At 41.3% G+C, this 23,074-nt stretch overlaps 2 protein-coding genes and 1 long non-coding RNA gene across 4 annotated transcripts; 1 reads left to right on the forward strand and 2 right to left on the reverse strand.

The window, feature by feature from the left end:
* Positions 1-711: 711 nt before the first annotated feature.
* On the forward strand, positions 712-3,435 carry LOC104421255. Its single transcript, XM_010033148.3, is given in 4 exon segments — positions 712-943; positions 1,058-1,093; positions 1,096-1,175; positions 2,984-3,435. Coding segments are annotated over 4 exon segments (318 nt in total). The 5' UTR covers positions 712-855; the 3' UTR covers positions 3,098-3,435.
* Positions 3,436-5,686: 2,251 nt separating this feature from the next.
* Positions 5,687-6,088, reverse strand: LOC120289158 (translation initiation factor IF-2-like). The gene has a single exon (XM_039303682.1). The coding sequence runs from the start codon at positions 6,086-6,088 to the stop codon at positions 5,687-5,689; it is 402 nt and encodes a 133-aa protein (XP_039159616.1).
* Positions 6,089-10,883: 4,795 nt separating this feature from the next.
* Positions 10,884-12,224, reverse strand: LOC120288920. Of its 2 annotated transcripts, XR_005546833.1 has the most exons (4): positions 12,096-12,224; positions 11,972-12,012; positions 11,767-11,865; positions 10,884-11,391 (listed from the first exon to the last, which is right to left on the reverse strand). It is a non-coding gene; the product is annotated as an uncharacterized LOC120288920 (long non-coding RNA). The 2 variants fall into 2 exon arrangements; XR_005546832.1 differs by having other exon boundaries at positions 11,972-12,224.
* Positions 12,225-23,074: the final 10,850 nt, after the last annotated feature.

The raw sequence follows: 23,074 nt of genomic DNA on the forward strand, positions 1-23,074 counted from the left end.
ATCAATGATCTCCCTCTTAAATTTAAAATGAAAACAAATTTAAGAAAATCATAAAAATATTGTACAAAAATTGTAGACTCAATGTTTATATATGAAAAACTTCAGTGTTATGTTGAAACAACAGAATCAAGTATTAAATTTCTTGTTTAAGCTTAACTCAAATGGAAAAGAGAGATACTTGAGTTCAATTTAACTCTGGTCGATTATAGGAAATAAATGAATTCAAACTTGAACTTGGGCTCCACAATTCAAATTTTATGACATGTAGCCTTTTATAACAATTAAATTCTACTAATATAATAGAATAAAATATAATAGAAGCTCTTCTTTTTTCCTCAAAAGGTGGAAAAATTAGTTTTGCCCCTTGAGCTTGAATTGATAAGATATTTGAGTAGGTCCAACTTGAGTGGGAGCTAAATATTGAATGAGTCAATCTCTAGTGATCTCCAAAGTAATTTGATTTACTCGCTATTAATTTGACTCAACTTTATCTGTAAAATCATTATATCACGTATTAATCGTACATAGTAAAAAAACAATGAATAAAAAGGGAGAGTTTTGGAATTCAATCATTAGAGTTAGTTGCAATACAAATCAAGCCATTAATTAGTTAATCACACCATGTCAACGTTGTCATCGACAAAATCATATGTATATATTTTCTTCTAACATAGCACTCGGGTAGCAAAAAGCTGAAATAGAAACGGAACCCGACCCGGCTTAAAAGCTCCGATCGGATCCGCAGGCTTCGACGGGTCTTACAGAAAACCTCCCCCGCCCTCGCGTCCCCAATCGGCACGTGCGGACCGCCGGCCCCCCAGCGACCGGCTTCCATCCAGCGAACGGCTCGCCGCCATGGCGTCGGCGGACGAAGAAGCCTCCTCCGTCCCCCGGCGGCGCCTGTCGTGCACCACCTGCTTCAACTCCCTTTGGTTCTGCTACTGTACTCTCTCTGAATCTTCTTCGTCTTTGACCTTGCGCGCCTCGAATTTGGCCTGTGATTCCGCCATTCCTTTCTCTTGCGATTTTTTAATTCTCGGCAATTCTGTTGCGGCAGCTCCGGTCCATCAGATGCAGCAGTACTACCGGCTGGGGTTCTCGACAACTGCTCCGGGAAATGGAGCGCCCTCGTCGATTGCTTGGCTCTCAAGACCAAGCGAGCGTCCGACGTTCAGGTCAGCAATTACTTCATCCTTGTACCGTCGCTCACCTCATTTCCGAACCTTAATTGAATTAGGCTCATTTGCGGATAGTGCATTCTGGACTTGAAATCGCGATCGATGTGGTCGGGCGTCCTTCGCGAGACGTGAAGATTGCTGTCGTGAGAGGGCTTTTGGTGGTTTTAGGCTTCTCTTTGTTATGTCGGGAGTAGTGTAACTGATAAAATGGGGCCTTGGAAGTGAGTAAGGAATGAAGCATTTAGTCTTCAAAAAGAATGGAATACCACTAATTGCGACTCCGAGCCCGTGATTTCGCTCTTGGAACCGTCGGATACAAAAGACACCCTAGTCTAGAAATAGATCTAATTGTCTCAAAGAGTCGGAGAAATACTTGTTTGATGATTTCAGGAACTTAACAAAGTAAAGATGATTGGATTGGATTCGAGTTAAAATAGAGGGAGGGGAAAAGAGTGAGCATAAGCGCGGATTGGTGGCAGTTAATGTCACATCAATCAGGCTCATTTAGGGTGGACTGCATATTCTTAGATGATTTTTCTATCATTATGGCTTGGAGACTTGCTTGTTGCCTTGTTGGTTCCTCGTTGACTCGTGATGGTGAATGCTGGTATCCTTCTGCAGTTGCTTGTTTCATTGCCATGTTCACTAATGCTCTTGGGTCCTCATCCTTTAAAGAAATTAAGCAGTACATCTAATGAATCATCTTTCTATTTTTTCTTACGTTTAAATCCTCCTTTGTTTAACATTCCACAGATAGTCTAGTTATAGCTAGATAAGGACGTTGAAGAACTCCTCTGTCTTTCTTTTCTTTCTCCCCTGAAAGAGCTGGAAGCTGGTTGGTTTTGTGAAAGCGGTTGGATATATAGCTTTAGGTTTGACAAGAAGCACTTGTATAGTCCCCCTGATTTAATAATGACTTATAAAGATTTAAGAATTAGAATGATGCTAGAGAGGTTTGATTCCTTTCCATTCCATCATTTTCTGTTGTACACCCTTTTGAGCTAGTTTCTTTCTCCCATTTTAACTGGTGAACTCCTGGCTTTCTTGGGTGTTTTGGTGGAGCTTTATCTCTGGATGATGGTAAATCTTCAATCGAGGAGCATGACCGTAGGATTTCCAAATACCGGGTGTTTGCTCCCCTACTTTTAAAAATTTGCATTGAAGTGTGTAAATTTTCTTTCTTCTCTGTCATCTTTTCTACTAAAAGGATGGCCATTGAACCTTTAGTTGCTTATGAAAAAGCAAATATCATTTGTCACTTGGTGGACCTAGTTTTGACAGTGTGAAGAAATCACTGCATGCACAACTGATACCCAGAGTTTTGCTAGAGTAAAGGAGTAGAAATGCACTTCTTTTAGTAAAAGTTTGGTGAATCCATATTCCAAAAGAGAACAGTGAATGCTTTCTTGTCATGTGGACTGTAAGAGGGGGATAACCCGGCCTCCATGGACAGGAAGTCCATACTATTTATAGAGATCTTGCCATCTGTTCTAATGCTTCCATTGCCAAGAGTCGGAATTAAAGTTTCTCCTGCATATTGCAGGACAAATTTCATTTGGCAACTCGGGAAAAACCTCCACTTAGTTAATATCATCATTTCCTGCTCCTGTGATGCAACTAGCTAAAAACTGTTCTGCTGAATTACACTGTCACACCTTTTCCTTGTCGTCATGGGTTATGGTGAAAGTTCAATTCGAGACAATTGGCTTGCTCCTTATGCTGTTTAACCTAATCAGAAATTCACTTATAAGAATTTATCTGTCTCTTTTATGTTGAAACTAATTGGGGATTGGAATATTTCATAGGAAATCTTGGAAACCCGCGAGAAAGCCAAGCATCATATCTGGACTATCCGGACGCCTGAGGAAGCTTCGTCTCATTGGAAAGAGTTGTTTGCACATCTGGATGAGCCGGAATGAAGAAGCCTAGTTCTGTTCGATGTCACCTTTGTCTTCTCGATCCTTCTCATTCAAATGCTGTTTGTGCATTCAGAATTTTCATTTTGCGAAATTGAATTGATTCATAATGTTGAGGGAGAAAGAGATGCCGGCGTCGAAGAGCCAAATGATGGATAGACAACTATGAGTATGGCCAGGGACTCCGAAATGATCGTGGCAGATTGGTCTTTCACCGTATCACTGACCATCTATAGAATAATATCTGTGGGTGATCGATCAGCTTTTTTGGTGGACAAGATAAGAGAGAGTATATTTGTTCCCTAAATTTATGCCATTTTCGTGGATCTTTTCATTGCAAATGCATTCAAAGAAGTTGATAGGATATAATAGGACGGGATAATGTTGATCGGCTATTAGATTATTTTCTAAAATTGGTAAGAAATATTTATCGATTCAATTCCATTTGGTCATTTAGATTTTTACTTGGCAGATGAAACACAATTCTAATAGCCATTGGAATCGACTATGGGCTTGGCGGCTTGGCTAGTTGAGCCAAGCCACACGAGCCGAACTTATATGTTGCATTTGGTCATTTGGATGTTTATATCGGATATGATTAGGTAGGATAGGATAAAGATCGGATATGATAATGATGGGATTTGTAATACCTTATACGGTGTTTGGTCGGCGCTCGGATATAATATAAATATAGACTTGCTCGAAGCAAATCTCAATCTTTTCCTCCTCCTTTGTCCGCCTCAAGCGACCTCTAGGGTTAGCCGCCACCTCTAGCTTTGATGAATGCAAGCTTGTAGTCGCGACCTCTACTTTTGGCTGCAGTCGATGTTGAGCGTGAACCCCACCCTCATATGACCCTGGCTCTATGGTTCCTTGAGGCCGACAACCTTGGATATGAGGTTGCGAGCCTCAGAGTCGAGGTCTAAAGTATTGGATCGCATTGATCCAATGGATCAGACGTTTCTAGATATAGTGTGAGACAGAGGGGTTTGATGGGTAAGCAACCTTCGACGTTGAACGATGACGGAGATCACGGGCTGGTTTAATCGTAGGAGATGATAAGAATGCTATGGATGGTAATCGTTGCTTGATGTGCTCTTGCTCTTTTTCTCCTATGTCGATTGCAATTTCACTTAGCATGAGCAAACACTGCCTTCTCCTCCTACATCGGTAACTTTCTGTCCTTTTTCTTTTCTTTTCATTATTTATAATACTTATCCTATTCGGCTATATGCCCATTGTAAGTGGGATTTATTTATCCGGATTATTTCTGGGTTAATATGGAGAAGTATGGAAGTCAAGTCACTTCAAAACGCCAATTATCCTATCCGAAGTATATTCAGGTGGTTTGGAATTTCTTCATCTGGCTTGGCTTGCCTAGGTCAGGCCGGTCATTTTCGCAAATACAAATTTCATATATGGATTGATGAGGTACATACGAGGTAGAGATCTATAAGTTCCTTGTCATTGAATCTAATCCCTAATTCATCTAATAGCCTGACCATTTATCCATCTCTTATTCTTGGCAAGAGCTAGCAATGGAAACTCATGCTCTTTCTAGAAATTGCCATTTTATTTAATTTATTTTCCTCCCCATTTTATTTTTCTTTTGGGTTGCTCAATACAGTCACATCCCAAAAATTTTCGCCATGATGCTTATCCTATCATTCTACAATTGGCAATGGATTTCCTCATAAATTCCGATGGATTTGTTACCATATTCGATAAGTTGAATGCCGAAAAAAGCATGACTTTGGGTTACATCTTGGAAAGTGATAGTATCTAGCTATACCTCCCAAAAAAGGTGGGGAATTAAATGAAAACGAGTTGGCAATTTCTAGGGGCATTTGGAAATCTAGAATCTATCCCTAATTCAACTAATAACCTCTTGTTATTGACAAGGGACAGCAATGGAAACTCATGCTTTTTCTGGAAATTGCTAACTATTTTCAATTACTTTCCTCCTCTCCTTTTTTTTTGGGATAATTTACTAGAAATGGTCAATTTCCAAAATGCAACAGGAATTCATGCTTCTTTCGGCATTCACTTAACGAATATGGTAATAAATCTATCACAGTTTATGATGAAATCCAATCCTTTTGCCAAATGCGGAAGGATAGGATAAGCATCGGGGTGAGATTTTTTGGAAAGTGGCCGTATTCGGTAAAATACCCAAGAAAATGAAACTGGGGAGGAAGGTAATTGAAAATAGGTGGCAATTTCCAGGGGCATTTTGGGGAATCCGAAATATCAATGGGTGTTTTTAGCTTAAATAAATTAAGCCCCCCACCCGGAGTTGTATATGCTCAAGTCTCCAAACGGGGTTAAAGCAAAAAACTAGTCCGTCAGCAAGAAGCAGGTGAATTTCCTTTTTCCTTTTTCTTTTTTCCCCCTTTTTCTTATGTTCCTGGCGCGTTTTGCAAGCTCACTGCTCGCTCAAAAATGCCTTCGTCTCGTGCTCCTCTCGACTCGAGCGTTGAGCGGCGGCGGCGGGGCCGTTGTCGTCGGCGCCGTCGTCGACGGGCCGAGCGCGCATCGTAATGTTTTGAATCCTTGCGCGCGAGCGCTTTCCCTTTCTTTCTCCAAGCTCCGTTAACGAACGCTCGAGAATGTCTCGCGCTGCTTCTGCTTCTCCTTCTGCTTCCAGGGCTCGACGCGGTGTGAAGGATTCACGTCCATGGAAAACGAAGGCTTCGCCGAGACAGGGTTGCTGGGTTCGCAGGTCGCGCCACAGGGGAGCGCGGGGCTCGGCGCGGCGGCAGGAGGAGATCCTGGCGGTGCCGACGGAGGGAGGCCACAGTCTGAAGCGGGTGCGCGGGGAGCGGGTGCCGGCGTCGCTGGAGCTGTGCTCAGGAGGAGGAGAGGGAGGCCGAGGCAGGACGGACTCGGCCGAGGAGCCACGCGGTCGGCATCCTCGTCTCGTGGCCTCCCGAGGCGGGGCTCGGCGAGCCGCGGCAGGGGAGGCGCCGAGGTCCCTCCAGTGGAGTTCTGCATGTCCCTCCCGTGGGTGAGTGATCGCCGACACTTGATTCGAAAACAGTCTTCTTTTATCGCAATTTGTGCATGCAAATCTGCTTACTGTAACAATTTGAGCATGCTTCTTTAACACTCCTGATATTTAGACCTCTTCTGTGAAGTTGAAGGTCCACCGCCGGAATTTACAGGAAGTTTTGAAGCTGAGGTGGTGACCATACATAGAGGGGAGGTGAGATATGGATGTTTCCTAGAGTGTGTTTCTTTCCTGGTACACATTGTAATGTGACGGATTCCATACTAAAAAGATTTGCGTTGTCTATAGGAAATCCTCGCCAAGCTATCAGATTTGATCGAACCGGGCACTCGTTCGCTCTCCATACTTTCGGCAGCTGGTTCTGTCTCCAGTGCCGTCGTGCGCCAGCTCGGGCCTCCGGCTGGTCTTTTGACTTACGAGGTATTGGGTCATTCCTCATGCTGGGTCATGTACCAAAATCATGAACATCTGCATTCCGTATCTTAGTTAATGGTCGAAGGGGTGCATCCGCAACATGATATGACTCTATCATTTGAGTCCTGTGTACTTATATAGTACACTGACGAAGCCGGTGCTTTCATCTGGTCTTCCCTCTATTAGTTGCAAAATAACCGCCATTCATCCTAAATGGGCATACGTAGTACAGAAGGGCTGCATGAACTTCCTGCTGAGGACTATTTGTATTGTCGGGGAAACGGCCGATCCTCCTTGCAGTTTTCCTTCTATGAAACAACAGTTTATTTATCTCTTAAACAACTTCCGGCCCTCTTTATGACAGTTAATCATAGCATTACTTTTCAACTGGTTGCTACCTCTGGAGTTTCTTTGAACAAGATTTTACAATTTCAACCGCTTTTTCAGTTTTCTAGATTGGAATGGCAAGTTTTGAATGTGCTCTTAGCGATAAGAGGTGCGGATGAGGGAAAAACTCCGAATACTCGTTACCCGAGGCACCTTTGTATCGATTTTGGTTCTCTATCGAAGTTTTTTTTTCTTTTCACGCTTAATGCTGAACCATTACCCACCAAATCCTACTATCGTACGGATGAGGAACATTAAATAGTAGAAAGAGCTACTGACTGCAAGGTTTAGTTTGGCTTTTTTATGTTCTCCTTGTTGTGCAGGGGTGTTTCGAAATCATGGCCCTGAACGGCTCATTTACAATCTGGGAAGGCAGAATTTCTACGCGCCCTGAAGATAGCTTGGTCAGTGTCACGCTTGCTAGGCTTGATGGTCAGGTTTTTGGCGGTGGAGTTGGGGGTGCATTGACAGCTGCCGGCCCTACTCAGGTAATGTTTTTATATTTGTCATGTAAAGGGAAATTGCCAAACTTTTATCCCATCAGTTACACCTTGTGACCTCTGGTCCTAAATGGTATCTTTCTCGAAGTTGCTCATTTTATCAAAAGCTAGATCAACACACTAGAGTAGATGTAGACTCTCTGTTGTTCTATATTGACTGATATGAGTTAGATTTACTCTTAGGGTTCATTTGTTTAGTGACAAACTGTTTTCGGCGTTTGGATGACTAAAAACTAATCGATTTACAGAAAATGTTTTTCATGGACCGGAAACAACAAGCTTAGATTGAGGGGAAATACTATCTTTTGTCATGAAATTTTCAGTGAAACAAACGAAATTTTAGTATAAGTTTGTTGATACAATCATAACATGCGAGTATAATGGGCTTCATTTAGCGCTTATATATTGGTCAAAATATTTTTTAGCGGTAAGAAAATTAAATTTTTCATTCCATCGCTATTTCATATGAATTTGAGACACTGGTTTGTTTATTTCATTAGATCGTAGTGGGCATTTTTAAGGATGCTGTGCGCAATGAGCCTACAAGAGTGGAGTCCACCAATCCTTATGCAAGTGCGGCTGTCGGTGTCTCTGCAAATCCACTTCATGGAGTGAGACAGCCTGAGCAAATTGCAAGAACGGCAGAAGTTGATGACAATTCTGGCACTCCTGCCTCTGTGATGCTGGAGCCAACTGACAAGGAAGCAAGGACTACTGTCACTTCCGGAAACGATGATGTGAACCCTGCTTCTCTTTGCGTTGATGAGCATTATCCCTTGGGACTGGTGGAGGGACTGGTGGAGCCAATGTTGGATCGGAACATGTTTTCTACGCACACCAATGCTGATGTCCCTGAACTGTGATAATGTTGTTCTCTCAGTTTGAGTGTGCATTTATCTATCGCAACTATATAAGTTTGATATCAAAAGTCTCACTTCAAAAATTGTCTCCGGCTAGCTTGGGAAATGCCCTTTTACCTATTTTCCCACTAGAATGTTTGGCAAGACCTTAAGAAAAAGTAAGAGGGTAGGCGAAAGTTGGAGTAGTAAGCTTTTGAATATGACTCATCTCATTGGAACCAAAAGATGAGTGTTGCAAGAAGTTATCTAGCAAGATTCATTCTCACCCTAAAACCGATATTTCATTCTCATGTCAGTCTGACGTGACATCGTGACATGCTCATCAAGTAAATCGATCGAGTTTGATTGGAATTCATAGCACCTTGACTATTTTCTTGGTGATTGCCGATTGATCGAGAGTAGAACTCTTGGAGGGGTCGAGATTAAACCTTATAAGAATAAAGAAATTATACATATAATTTGTTTTGGTGATAAAAAATTTAGTTTGGGTTAAGTTATCACAAATTTATTAGTTTGAGATTTTCCATTGTTTTAACTGAAAAATATAGTAGAGGTTTTCTATTTTTATGTATGGTTGTTCGGAAAAAATAGTTGAATGAGACTTGCGAGCCTCTTGAGTCGAGTGTTAGCGAGCTCAAGCTCGACTTGAAAAAATATCAAGTAGCTCAATGAACTGAACATTGGATGAGTTGATGTCTGAGTAATTGTGGAACTAATTTTGAATTACTTGCTTGTAGTTTGATTCGACTCCATTGTTACGTTGTGTGATAGTTCCTTCGCGTGTCAATGGCACATGGAGGAAACGATCAATAACAGGGGAGAGTTCTCAAATTCAAGCATTAGTTTGAACAAAAATCAAACAATTAATTGGTTAGTTACACCATGCCCATGATGTCAAAAACAAAATCGTATTTATATATTTTCTTCTAAGGTAGCACTTGGGGTAGCAAAAAGCTGGATAGGAAATGGAATCTGACTCGGCTTAACGCCCCAATCGAATCCGCAGGCTACGACGGGTCTTCAGGAAAACCTCCCTCACCCTTGCATTCCACAATTGGCACATGCGGAACGCCGACCCCGCGACCAGTTTCCAAGGAAGTTTAGACATTCTCCGGGAGCTTCTATGTTGTGTTAAACACTCCAATATGTGTCTTACATTCTCCGACATTCGGTTAATATGTGTTGAAAAATCCGACATTTGATCAATTTTTCCAACACTTTTTGAAACGTTTGGAATTCCAGCATACAAGTTCAAAATTCCGACACATGATTCCAACATGCACGGGTTAATTTTAAAAATTTTCAATAAATGAGGGATCAAAATGTAAATATAAAAAAAAAAATAACAAAAATAATAAAGTGAAAAAAAGAAAAATTTAGTTTTCTTTTCTTTCTAACTCTTATTTCCTGTGATATACAATTCATCTCAAGTTTGTTTTTTATCCTTTTTGACACGCTCTCACAGCGAGTTTAGAATTTGTGTTGCTTGTTTTTTTCCTCTAAGTTTTATGGATTATCGGAATGGAGTTGAATTTGTTAAATTAAAATAACAAATGATATTAACAAATGGTGGATTAATATTTTTAATGTAAATTTATTCTACGCTCTTTTTTATATTTGTAAATTTGAATCAAATTAATTTGATTAATATAATAATCAAAATGATAATTTATCATGTATTTATAAAAATATACATCTAATATATAATGTGTTGAAATTCTCTATTTTTTGAGAAATGACATGTCAACGTATCAAATTTTGTCATGTTGTGTGTCGCGTGTTGATGTGGGTACTACTTGATCAGTTTTCATCAAGCGACTGGTTCGCTACCAAGGCCTCGGTGGATGAAGAAGCCTACTCTCTCTCTCTCTTTTCTCTGAGGATCTACTTTGTTTGCGTGCCTTGAATTTGGCCTGTGATTCTGTCGTTCCTTTTCCGTCTCATTTTTCTTTGCGATTTTGTAATTCTCAGCAATTCTGTTGCGATAGCTCCGGTCCATCAGATGCAGCAATACTATCAACTGGGGGTTCCTGACAATTGCTCCGGCAAATGGAGCACCCTCGTCGATTGGTTGGCTCTCAAGACCAAGCAAATGTCGGAGGTTCAGGTCAGCAATTACTTCATCGTTATATCGTAGCTCACCTCATTTCCTAACCTCAGTTGAATTTGACTCATTTGCGGATAGTGCAATCTGGACTTGAAATCACGGGGGAAGTGCTTGCGCGTCCTCCGCTAAACGTGAAGATTTCTTTCATGAGAGGTCTTTTGGTGGTTTTGGCTTCTTTAGTTATGTCAAGAGTAGTATAGCTGATAAAATGGCCTTGGCACTGAGTAAAGGATGAAGCATATAGTCTTTCAAGTTAATACTGGCCATCAAAGAGAATGATATACCACAAATTGCGACTCCAAATTGCTTCAAAAACCTCGTTTTCTTTTGAAAAACAATAGACCTCTCGTTTTGTCGAGCTCTCTCTACCTCTAATGGCAGTTTTCTTTAAAACCCTTACATAACTTTCTCTACAGAAACACCATGCGTATCCTACAGCAGAATCCCCACCAGTATCCTACAGTCCTTTCAACCCATACAATACACTCGTTTTCTCTCGTTTTTGGCCCCTTCCACAGTCTTCCCATGTTTGTTCTTCATGCGTTTTCCTCCTTGGTGCCGGCCTTCAATGCTTGACTGGCGCTTTTTCTTTTTCCTTCATCGGCTTCATCTCCCATCTTCGTTTGGACTCAGGATTATGTTGCCTCAGCCGATTTTGATGCCGATAGCCATGGGTTAGCTTCATGCATGCCTTCTTCAATTGGCGATTGTTTTGCATGGCACTGAATTGTTCTTCTTAGCCATCCTCTGTACTTGTCGAGAACTATGTTGCTGTTTCTCTGCTAAATTCGATGATACTTTCCGTAAGATGGATTCTGCTACATCTTCACGTCTAGAGGCTCTCTGTTCTAGTCTTAGTCGTCTCACTACAGAAAAAATTATCGAAGATTGGGATGATTCACCACCTGCTGATGCTGTCGAGGCATGCCGTTTAACTTTAGTTGCAAGAATTTTGTCCGATCCTTCCATTAATCTTCCAGCACTTCAAACTACGCTCCGGAAAGCTTGGCGCATAGATTCTGCAGAAATAGCACAGAGTGAGACAGGATTCTATATCATAAAGTTCAAGACCCATGATGATCTCCAAAAAGTCCTCGATGGTGGACATTGGCTCTTCTCTGGCCACTTGGTTAATGTGAAAAAATGGACTCCTAAAACTCCTCTCCACTGTTATGACTTCTCAACCTGTGATTTTTGGGTACAAGTTATTGGCCTACCTCTTGAATGGTCTTCAGAATGTATATTTCGAAAAGCTGTCCAACACCTTGGTGAGATTAAAGAGGTGAAGATGGATTCAAAGGAAGGATATCACACTAAAACAGGCAGAGTTCGTGTTCAACTAAATGTGAATTCACCTCTTATCACAGGAAAACTTATAAGAATTCAGGGCGTACCTTTTTGGCTGGACTTTCGGTACGAACGGCTCTCCCATTTCTGTTTTTCCTGTGGCAAACTTGGACATTACGCGATGTATTGTACAGATATTCCCTACTCTGCAGATAAACATGAGGGAAGAGATAAGATGGCCTATGGCCCATGGCTCCGAGCTGAAGTAAAACTGCATAGTCCTTACTGGAAACTTTTTTATGAATCCCCAACCTCGACTGAGCAGACAGATGAAGTTATTCCTGAAACTCCTCCTACAAGGATTCCAACAGCTCCGTTACTGCCTCCTCCATCTATGGCTGTCGATGAAAATTTACAAAGGGTGTCTGAAGATTACCGCGACAAGTCTCCAGGCCCTTCGGTTTCCATTCCTCACACATTGGTCATGCCTAGTACAGCCCTTGTTGCTGCTGACCAAAAGCTAAAGGGTGTACAATTCTCAACTATGGAAAGCAAAACATCAAGGAAAATAACTAATCCTCGCTCAAAACCCCTTCTTGGATTAGCTAAAAAACAGAGACGATACAATCCATATGAATCTAAGAATATTATCTGGAGGAAGCTTCGACCTTAATTTCTTTGGATGCGCCTTTGTTTTCCTTGCATCGGAAATCTGCAGATCGGGCTCTGGCTGGCCCTAAACAGCCACCAGTTCACAAATGAAGCTCATTTGTTGGAACCCGGGGTTTGGGCAATCCCCGCCGGTTCGAGCCACGCGGTCATGATGACCGTAGAAAAGCCCGATGTAATTCTACTCATGGAGACTAAAAATTCTGTAGCAAAGCTGAAGCAAGTTCAACAAATCCTTACCTTTTCTCATTCCTATTTTGTTGATCCAGTGGGTCTGGCGGGCGGCTTAGCAGCATTCTGGAATAATCCCATCTCTTTAAAGGTCATCACAGCAACTCAATATTGGTTAGACATGATTTGTGAGTTAGGCCACTATCAACGGACAATTCGTCTTACCTTTCTTCATGCTCCGACTGATTTCCAGCAACGTCAAGTGGTATGGGACGATCTTCGGCATATTTACTCCACAATATTCTGCCGTGGCTACGTGCGGGGATTTCAACGATGTACTCTACCCATGGGAGAAGTTTGGTAAACGACACTGCATTGCAACATCGAATGCAATCATTCCGCACTATGTTAGATGATTGTGCATTCACTGAATTAGAAAGTAAAGGTTGTAAATTTACCTGGTTAAATAATCGAGTTGGTGAGGAGCTGGTCAAAGCAAAGTTGGACCGTATGGTATGTTCGATGAACTGGCGTTTCATGTTTCCTGCAGCTGAAGTCATTGCTCTGCCGCCTGTGGGTTCTGACCATTGTCCCCTGGTGCTTGATACATCACCACTTCGCCCTAAAGTGAGTAGATCCTTTGTTTTTGAGGCCTTCTGGACTGATGACCCTGAATGCAGCCAACTTATCTCAGAAGTATGGAAATCAGCTGACTCACAGTATACTGATTTTACCCGAAATGTCGGCAAAGTGACAATAGCACTTCAAAGATGGAGCCGTCGGAAATTCTCCAATGGTCATCATCATCTTCTTACCCTGCAGGACAAATTACAACATCTCATTAATCAGCATTCTCCGGTTGATAAGAAACAGGTCTTGCTTTTAAAAGATGAAATTCAACAAGTCTGGCATAGGGAGGAACAATATTGGGCCTTACGCTCTCGAATTAAATGGCTCAAATGGGCGACAAAAATACTCGTTTCTTTCATGCATCAACTATTCAGCGTCAACGAAATCGTATCACTATTTTACAAGATGAAAATCAGCGGTGGATACGAGACTTGCCGACTTCAGGGCGATGACACTCTCCTATTTTTCCGGGCTCTATACTTCAGAGGGATCTCGTAACTACCTCCCGCTCTCGACCGGTGCAAGTCGGTGGTATCTCCCGAGATGAATCATAAGCTCACACTGCTCTCACCTTTGAGGAGGTTCGCGGAGCTACCTTCCAAATGGCTGCCAATAAAGCTCCGGGACCAGATGGCTTAACCGGCCTGTTTTATCAAGAGCATTGGGAAACAGTTAAAGACAGTCTATTTGCATTAGTCCAGAATTTCATGCTTTTTAACGAAATGCCTCCAGGTCTCAACCAAACTATCCTTACCCTCATTCCCAAAGTTTCCCAACCTGAAACATTGGATCAATATCGTCCCATAAGTTTATGTAACTTTGCATACAAAGTTATATCCAAGGTGCTTTCTAATCGTCTCAAACCCTTGTTGCCTGATATTATTTCTAAAGAACAATGCGTTTGTCCAAGGCCGCCAGATCAAGATAATATCCTAATTGTTCAAGAAGTTCTCCATCATTTCCGTACACACCACACCTCCAAGAATTTTAGTGCTATTCTGAAAACAGATATGAAAAAAGCCTATGACAGAATCGAATGGGATTTCTTACGAGATTACCTACTTAAGCTTGGCTTCCATCCAAGATGGGTCAATTGGATTATGTTATGTGTTACTTCCTCCTCACTCGGTGTGAAATTTAATGGTGAAATCCTACCCTATTTCTCTCCATCTCGCGGTTTACGCCAAGGTGATCCCATCTCCCTTATCTATTTATTCTTGTGGCGGACCTTTTATCACCGTTAATTACTCAAGCTATCAGTTTTGGGCACCTTAAAGGCTTGCGGTTGACTCGATGGTGTCCTACATTATCGCACTTATTTTTTGCTGATGATGCCATATTCTTTTTAGCTGGCACAACTTCAGAAAGTCACAATTTAGCAAACATTTTAAATCTTTATTGTGTGGCTACTGGTCAGTTAATTAATCGTAACAAGTCTGGCCTTATCTTTTCCAAGAACTGTCCTATTACTTTACAGCAAAATATGGCTGAAGAGCTTAGGGTTCCTATTCTGCAAAGGACTGGGAAGTATTTAGGCCTACCGTCAGATTGGGGCGGTTCTAGAAAAGAAATGTTCTCATGGATTATTGCCCGAGTGAATGCTAAGCTTGAGGGATGGAAGGAGAAGTTCATATCTAAGGGGGGGAAGGAAATTCTAATCAAATCTGTTATTCAGGCTATTCCTCAGTATGCTATGATGATTTTTCATTTGCCTATTTCTATCTGTTCATCTATTGAGAAGTGTATCGCGAGATTCTGGTGGCGTACTAATCAGCAGAAGGGAGGGGTACATTGGAAGCGATGGGAGGTTTTGAAAACTCAGAAACTTCAAGGGGGTATGGGTTTCCGCGATCTACTCTCTTTGAATAAGGCACTTTTGGGAAAACAAGCCTGGCGTCTGTTAACTACTCCTGACTCACTATGGGGATCTTTGTTCAAAGCTTTGTATTTTCGATCTGCTGATTTTTTGTCGGCTGTCCGAGGAAATAGGCCGTCTTGGGGGTGGCGGAGTATCCTACACGGCAGGGACTCTATTCTACCTAATCTTCGCTGGTCTGTTGGGAATGGGGCTTCTATTCGTATTCGGGGAGATTGCTGGTTACCCATGGGACCTATTTATGGACCTAGAGCTCAATCCGAACCAGTTAGAGTGGCAGACATTATAGATCAGGATACCCAATCCTGGAAGATTCCTCTAATTCGGGATTTTTTTGATGAACAAGTGCTTCAAGAAATTCTATCAGTAACTATTCGACCCTTATTTTTACGAAGACCAGAATTATTTGGTCAAACAACGACACAGTACCTACTCGGTTAAAAGCAACTATTATGCAATAAAATCAGACAGCCAATCACAAGCATCACAGGTTTCAACTTCTTACCCGAACCATCAGAGTCTCTGGCGACAAATATGGTCGATGAAGACTCTTCCAAAGATCCGAAGCTTCCTCTGGTCTGTCTGCCATAATGCCCTCGCCACCCGAGCTAATCTTTTCAACCGGCGGATTGTTCAAGACCCCTTCTGTCCACTTTGCTGCAACTCTGTCCCTGAAACAATTGAGCATTTGCTTCTTCAGTGTTCATGGACGAATTCCATTTGGTCCCACTCACAACTCGCTTTATCCGACTCTACAGAGTCCGATCCCGATATTGTTCAGTGGCTCATTAACCATATCCTGTTACCTGATCCCTCGCCTGGCCTTGCGGTCGTTGCCACCATCTTTTGGCAGATCTGGAAGAAAAGGAACCATTTTATTTTTCGAAATCATCGTCCGAATCCCTCCATGGTAGTGGAATCGGCTCTGGCTCAACTATCCGCATATCAGTCCTCTGCTGTCTGCACCCATCGATCGAGCTTCGGATCTGGCCTTCACTCTGTTCCACCTGATCAGCTTTGGCGACCTCCGGCAAAGGGCGTCCTCAAATGCAATATTGACGGGAGTTATCAACAACACAAGTTAGAAGGATCTATGGCCAGTATCTGTCGTGATGATCAGGGCAAACTTACTGATATTTACTCACGCTGTTTTCAAGCATCTTCACCTTTTGAGTCGGAGCTTCAGGCCCTGAATTTGTCTCTCCAACATCTCTATCATCGCGGCTTCCACAACAATCCCATCGATCTTCATTCAGACTGCCTTCAGCTAGTTCAGATCATGAAAGGTCTCCGTTTGCCGCCATGGGAGCAGCGACCAGTCATAGATGAAACCCTATTTTGGCTTTCCAAATTTCCTCTTCTCTCTTTGCGACATTGCCGTCGCTCATCTAACCTAGTGGCTGACTGGGCCGCCAAAGCCCAGCTAGCTTGTCCGGCCCACAATTTCAATCTTTTTCTTCCGCCGGACCTGCTGGCTTTATTATCTTCGGATGCTTTCGCTATAGGATGTAATTTTCATCTCTAATCAATATATAAGTGTGTTTTCTGTCAAAAAAAAAAAAAAAAAATTGCTTCAAAAAGCAATGACATGATTTTGCTTTTGGAACCAATGGATACAAAAGTCACCCTATTCCAGAAATAGATCTAATTGTCTCAAAGAATTGGAGAAATACTTGTATAACGATCTCGGGAACTTAACAAAGTAAAGATGATTGGATTGGATTCAAGTTAAAATAGATGAAGGGAAAATGAGTGAGCATTCGTGTGGAAGGTTGACAGTTCATGTCACATCACTCAGGCACATTTAGGGTGGATTGCATGTTCTTAGATGATTTTTCTATAATTAAGGCTTTGGGATTTGCTTGTTTGGTTTCTCCTCGACGTGTGATGGTGAAAGCTGATATTCTTCCGCAATTGCTTGTTTCATTGCCATTTTTACTAATTCCTCATCCTTTTAAAGAAATTAAGCATTATCTCTAATGGATCATCTTTCTATTCTTTCTTATGTTTAAATCCTCCTTTGTTTGACATTCCACCGATATCTTGTCATAGCTAGATAAGGATGTTGAAGAAATCCCGTGTCTTTCTTTTCTTTCTCCCCTGAAGGAGCTGGATGGTGGTTTGTTTTATGAAAGCGGTTGAATATATAACTTAAGGTTTGACGAGAAGTACTTGTATAGCCTCCCTGCTTTGGAAATGTCTTACAAAGATTTTAAAACTAGAATGATGTTGAAGAAATCCCGTGTCTTTCCATTCCTTCAAGTTCTGTTGTACACCCTTTTCGGCTACTTTCTTTCTCCTATTTAATTTGGTAAATCTTCAATCGAGGAGCATGACCACAGGGTTTCCAAATACCGGGCGTCTGCTCTTCTACTTTTAAAAATTTGCATTGAAGCGTGTAAATTTTCTTTCTTCTCTGTCATCTTTTCTACTGAAAGGATGGCCATTGAACCTTTAGTTAACTATGAAAATGCAAATATTATGTCACTGGGTGGACTTAGCTTTGACAATGTGAAGAAAATCACCGCATGCACTACAGATACCCAGATTTTGCTAAAGGAGTAGAAATGCACTTCTCTTTTCACGCCTTTTCCCTTTTTGGAGGATAAAAGTTTGGCGAATTCTCATTCCAAAAGAGAATGGTGTATGCTCTTTTGTCGTTAGGGAGAACCCGGCCTCCGTAGACAGGAAGTCCATACTGTTTATAGAGATCTTACCATCTGTTCTAATGCTTCCTTCGCGAAGAGTTGAAATGGTCACCCTTGTGCATTAAAGTTTCTCCTCCATATCGTAGGAAAAATTTCATTTGGCAAGTCCCGGAAAAACCTCCACTTAGTTGATATCGTCGTTTCCTTGCTCCTGTTATGCAACTAGCTAAAAATTGTTATGCTGAATTACACTGTCACACCTTTTTTGTTGGGAGTGCACAGCAAAAAGTCTAATACATTCTTCTGAGAAGATCACCGAGAGGGAGCCTAAATACGAGCCCATCAATATATTCAATTGGATCCATCTTCATTCAAAAGTTTAAGCCGATGAGTTATGAGCCAAACGTGATATATTAAGTGTTCTACACTACATCAATTTTCTGATATATGACTTATTTAACACAACTCACTTATACGTGCATTCTAACATTTTCTTGTTGAGGGTTATTGTGAAAGTTCAGTTTGACACAATTGGCTTGGTCTTTATGCTGTTGAAACTAATCAGAAATTTGCTTATAAGAATCTTTCTGCCTCTTTTATGTTGAAACTAATTAGGGATCGGAATAACTCACAGGAAATCCTGGAAACTCGCGAGACAGCCAAGCATTATATTTGGACTTTCCGAACGCCTGAGGAAGCTTCGTCTCACTGGAAAGAGTTGTTTGCACATCTGGATGAGCCATAATGAAAGATGCTTGGTTCTGTTTGATGTCATGTTCGTCTTCTCGACCCTTCTCATTCAAATACTGTTTGTGCATTCGGAATTTTCATTTTGCGAAATTGAATTGATTCATAATGTTGAGGGAGAAAGAGATACCGGGGTCAAAGAGCCAAATGATGGATATACAACTATGAGTATGGCCAGCGACTTCGAAATTATCATGGTAGATTGGTCTTTCACCGTATCACTGACCATCTATAGACTAATATCTGTGGGTGATCCATCAGCTTTTTTGGTGGACAAGACAAGAGAGAGTATATTTGTTCCCTAAATTCATGCCATTTTCGTGGATCTTTTCATTGCAAATGCATTCGAAGAAGTTGATAGGATATGATAAGACGGGATAATGTTGATCGGCTATAAGATTATTTTCTAAAATTAGTAAGGAATATGTATTGATTCAGTTCAATTTGGTCATTTAGATTTTTACTTGGCAGATGAAACGCAATTCTAATAGCCGGTGGAATCGACTATGGGCTTGGCGGCTCGGCTAGCTGAGCCAAGCCAGATGAGCCGAACTTATAGGTTGCATTTGGTCGTTTGGATGTTTATATTGGATAGGATTAGGTTGGATAAAATAAAGATTGTATATGATAATGATGAGATTTGTAATACCTTATAAGTTGTTTGGTTGGCGCTTAGATATAATATAACTATAGACTCACTCAAATCAAATCTCAATCTTTTCCTCCTTCTTTGTCCGCCTCAAGCGACCTCTAGTGTTAGCCACCACCTCTCGCTTTGACAAATGCGAGCTTGTAGTTGCGGCCTCTACCTTTGGCTGCAGTCGACGTTGAGCGTGAACCCCACCCTTGTATGACCCTGGCTCTATGGTTCCTTGAGGCCAACAACCTTGGATATGAGGTTGCGAACCTCAAAGTCGAGGTCTAAAGTACTGGATCGCATTGATCCAACGGATTAGACGTTTCTAGATATAGAGAGTGTGAGACGGGCTTGATTGGTAAGCAACCTTGGACGTTGAACGATGGCAGAGCTCACGGGCTGGTTTAATCGTAGGAGATGATAAGAATGCTATGGATGGTAATCGTTGCTTGATGTGCTCTTGCTCTTTTTCTCCTATGTCGATTGCAATTTCACTTAGCATGAGCAAACACTGCCTTCTCCTCCTACATCGGTAACTCTCTATCCTTTTTATTTGGAGTGATCGGGTTTAGGTTGGGTAGGGTCTAGACCTAAACCCTGTACCCAACCCTGTTATAACCGGTTCCTCTTTTCTGGATCCTATACTCGATCTTGTTTGTATTGGACCCTGTACTGGACCCACCCAGTTTTTCCGATTCGGTTCCAGGGTCAACTTTGTTTCCACTAGAACTTGTTTTGCAATCTCATGATATCCTATACGACTTCAAATTTTATATTAATATATGAGAAAAAAACATAATCCTCCTAATTTATATTGAAGCATTAAGCACTTGTAATAAATAAATACATAAACTTTTTGACTAAACGAAAAATTAAGAATCCACAAGGCTAATTATAATAAATAAAATTGTAAGACAAAGAATTAGCAACAAACATGGGTCTAATATTAGTCTTATTCCCACAACTACTACATGAAACTACTCATTTATGCAAGCATAACTCCTCCTACAAAAGAGAAATTAGGCGAGCCAATCCATGTGATACACAAGAATTTGGCAGCGACGAACACCATTCGTCCATCGGACGGTGCAAGAGGGAGCTGGTGAGAGAGGGAAGCAAGTGAGGAAGAGAAATGACAAAGGAGGAGTGCCATGCGTGTTTGAAAGGGCCAAGAAAAAAATGTGGGTGATTGCGGGAGTAAGAATAAGAAATCGAGGGAAAAAAATGGTTTTGGACCTCAACTTACAAAATCTATCTAGGAACTGATTTCCGAGTGGGTAATCACTCGGAACCTTCCTAGACCGGTTTAAACCGGTTCTGAATTTTGGGAACCGGTTCCCAAACCGGTTTCAATGGGAACCGATTCCCGACCCTATTTTCCGGGTGGGTCGGTTCAGGAACCGGGTATATCTGCTTTGGTTGCACACCCTTGCTTTTTATTTTATTTTCATTATTTATATTACTTATCCTATTTGGCTATATGCCCATTATAAGTTGGATTTATTTATCCATATTATTTCTAGGTTAATATGGAGAAGTATGGAAGTCAAGTCACTTCAAAACACCAATTATCCTATTCGAAGTATATTCAGGTGGTGTGGAATTTCTTCATTTGGCTTGGCTTGCCTAGCTCAGGCTGGTCATTTTCGAAAATACAAATTTCATATATGGATTGATCAGGTACATATGGGGTAGAGACTTTAGATCTTACATTCGTCTACAAGTTTCTTGTCATCGAATCTATCCTAATTCATCTAATAACTTGACCATTTATCCATCTCTTATTCTAGGAAAGAGCCAGCAACGGAAACTCATGCTTTTTCCAGAAATTGCCATTTTATTTTATTTATTTTCCTCCCCATTTTATTTTTCTTTTGGGTTGCTCGATACAGTCACATTCCAAAAATTTCGGCATGATGCTTATCCTATCATTCTATAATTGGCAAGTGGATTGGATTTCCTCATAAATTCCAATGGATTCGTTACCATATTCAATAAGTTGAATGCCCAAAAAAGCATGACTTTGGGTTGCATTTTGGAAAGTGACCGTATCTAGTAATACCCCCCCAAAAAAGTGGGGAATTAAATGAAAATAAGTTGGCAATTTCTAGGGGCATTTTGAAAATCTAGAATATACGTGGGATTTCTTTGTCTAGATTATTTTGGTCATCGAATTTATCCCTAATTCATCTAATAACTTGACCATTTATCCATATCTTGTTATTGACAAGGGACAGCAATGGAAACTCATGCCTTTTTTGGAAATTGCCAACTATGTTCAATAAGCCCCTTGACTATTTTGGGAAGGTAGAATTTGGGGCTAAGTACACAATCGGTGCCAAAAGTTGTGTATGGCGCTCACTTTGTGCCAAAAGTTTATTTTGGATCACTTAAGTGCCAAAAAGTTTGAAAAATGATCATTTTGGTATTAACGCCGATTTGAGTGATCGGAAATCGATGTGGTACTTTTTTATTAATTTTTGAAGCTGATGTGGCTCGTCAGAGAGTACAGTAAGCATTTAAACAACAAAACGACATCGTGTGGTGTCTTTCTCCTAATTCAAAACTCTAAATCCCCAAATTGAGAGAGAGAGAGAGAGAGAGAGAGAGAGAGAGAGAGAGAGAGAGGGCATGGCATGGGTTTCCCATCGTCTTCTTCCCCGAAGAACAACACTAGTACTAGCTACCAGCGACACCAGTAGCGCACTAGCACAACTCCGCCTCTAATTCGTCTGACATTGTTGATAAGTCCAAGCTCTTGTCCTCCTCCTTCTTCTTCCCCCTTTAGAACGACCTACTTCAGCCACTCCTTGAGCAGAGCCCAATCTGCTATCTTCATCTGCGCCCTCCTTATTTCCCTCGCCCTCCTCGTCTTCGCTCTCTTCACCTTTGACCCCCCTTCTTCCTCCTCCTCCTCTGCACTCACCTCCTATTCTTCCCATTGCTTCTTGCTTGAGCAACAACCCCAGCCTCTCCTTGCTCGCCTAGTCGAGCAACTATGACGGAGGCTGAGCAATGGTGGCGAGCAACTACGATGGAGGCTGAGTAATGGTGGCCTAGTGACGGTGGCCGAGTGACGATGGCCGGCTAAGCGACAGTGGCTGAGCGAGATAGGTCAACGTTGGGTGAAAATCAGACAAAAAAACCCTAATTTCAATCTCCAAATAATTAAAAAAAATCACCAAATGAGTTGTGCGGTGTCGTTTTTGTGAGGCCATCCACTTAGGACGGCAAAACGACGTCGTTTTCTTAAGGAGGATGTAAAACGATGTCGTTTAAAAGCCATGTCGATTTTTAAAAAAAATATAAAAGTCACGTAATCATTTTGGGTGGAATCTCTTGTCGGTGGCACCAAAGTGATTGTTTTTCCTCCGATTTGGCACTTAAGTGATTCAAAATAAACTTTTGGCATTAAAGTGAGTACTGTACACAACTTTTGGCACTGATAGTGTACTTACCCCGTAGAATTTGTAAGCGCCCTAAAGTTAGCTTGGTTAGTATCATGCTTGCTAGGCCTGATGGTTAGGTTTTTGACGATGGAGTTGTGGGTCCATTGATAGCTGCTGGCCCTACTCGGTACTGTTTTTATACTTGTCATGGAAAGTGAAATTGCCAAATTTTTCACATTTATACATTAGTTACACCTGCTACCCCTAGTCCTAAATTGTATCTTTCTCGAATTTGCTTGTTATAGCAAAAGCTAGATCACCACGTTAGAGTGGATGTAGACTCTCTGTTGCTCTATATTGACCAATATGAGTTAGATTTACTCTTAGAATCAATTTTTTTAATGAAGAACTGTTTTCGAGAAATTATTTTTGATTTTTTGGTATTTGGATAACAAAAAGTTAGTTTGTCTATGGAAAACGTTTCTCATGAATTAGAAATAACAAGCTTAGATTGAGGGAAAGTATATTATCCTTTATCATGAAATTTTTAGCGAAACAAATGGAGTTTTAGTATAAATTTGTTGATATGATCTCGTGCGAATATAAAGGGCTTCATTTAGCGCTTCCATATTATTCAAATGTTTTTTG

This window comes from Eucalyptus grandis, chromosome 10 (assembly GCF_016545825.1).
Source record: "Eucalyptus grandis isolate ANBG69807.140 chromosome 10, ASM1654582v1, whole genome shotgun sequence".
Taxonomy (NCBI): Eukaryota; Viridiplantae; Streptophyta; class Magnoliopsida; order Myrtales; family Myrtaceae; genus Eucalyptus; species Eucalyptus grandis.

What these genes read in the sequence shown, in the direction of transcription:
- LOC120289158 (XM_039303682.1), bottom strand. Translation starts at nt 6,088, where the DNA reads ATGCAGAACTCCACTGGAGGGACCTCGGCGCCTCCCCTGCCGCGGCTC.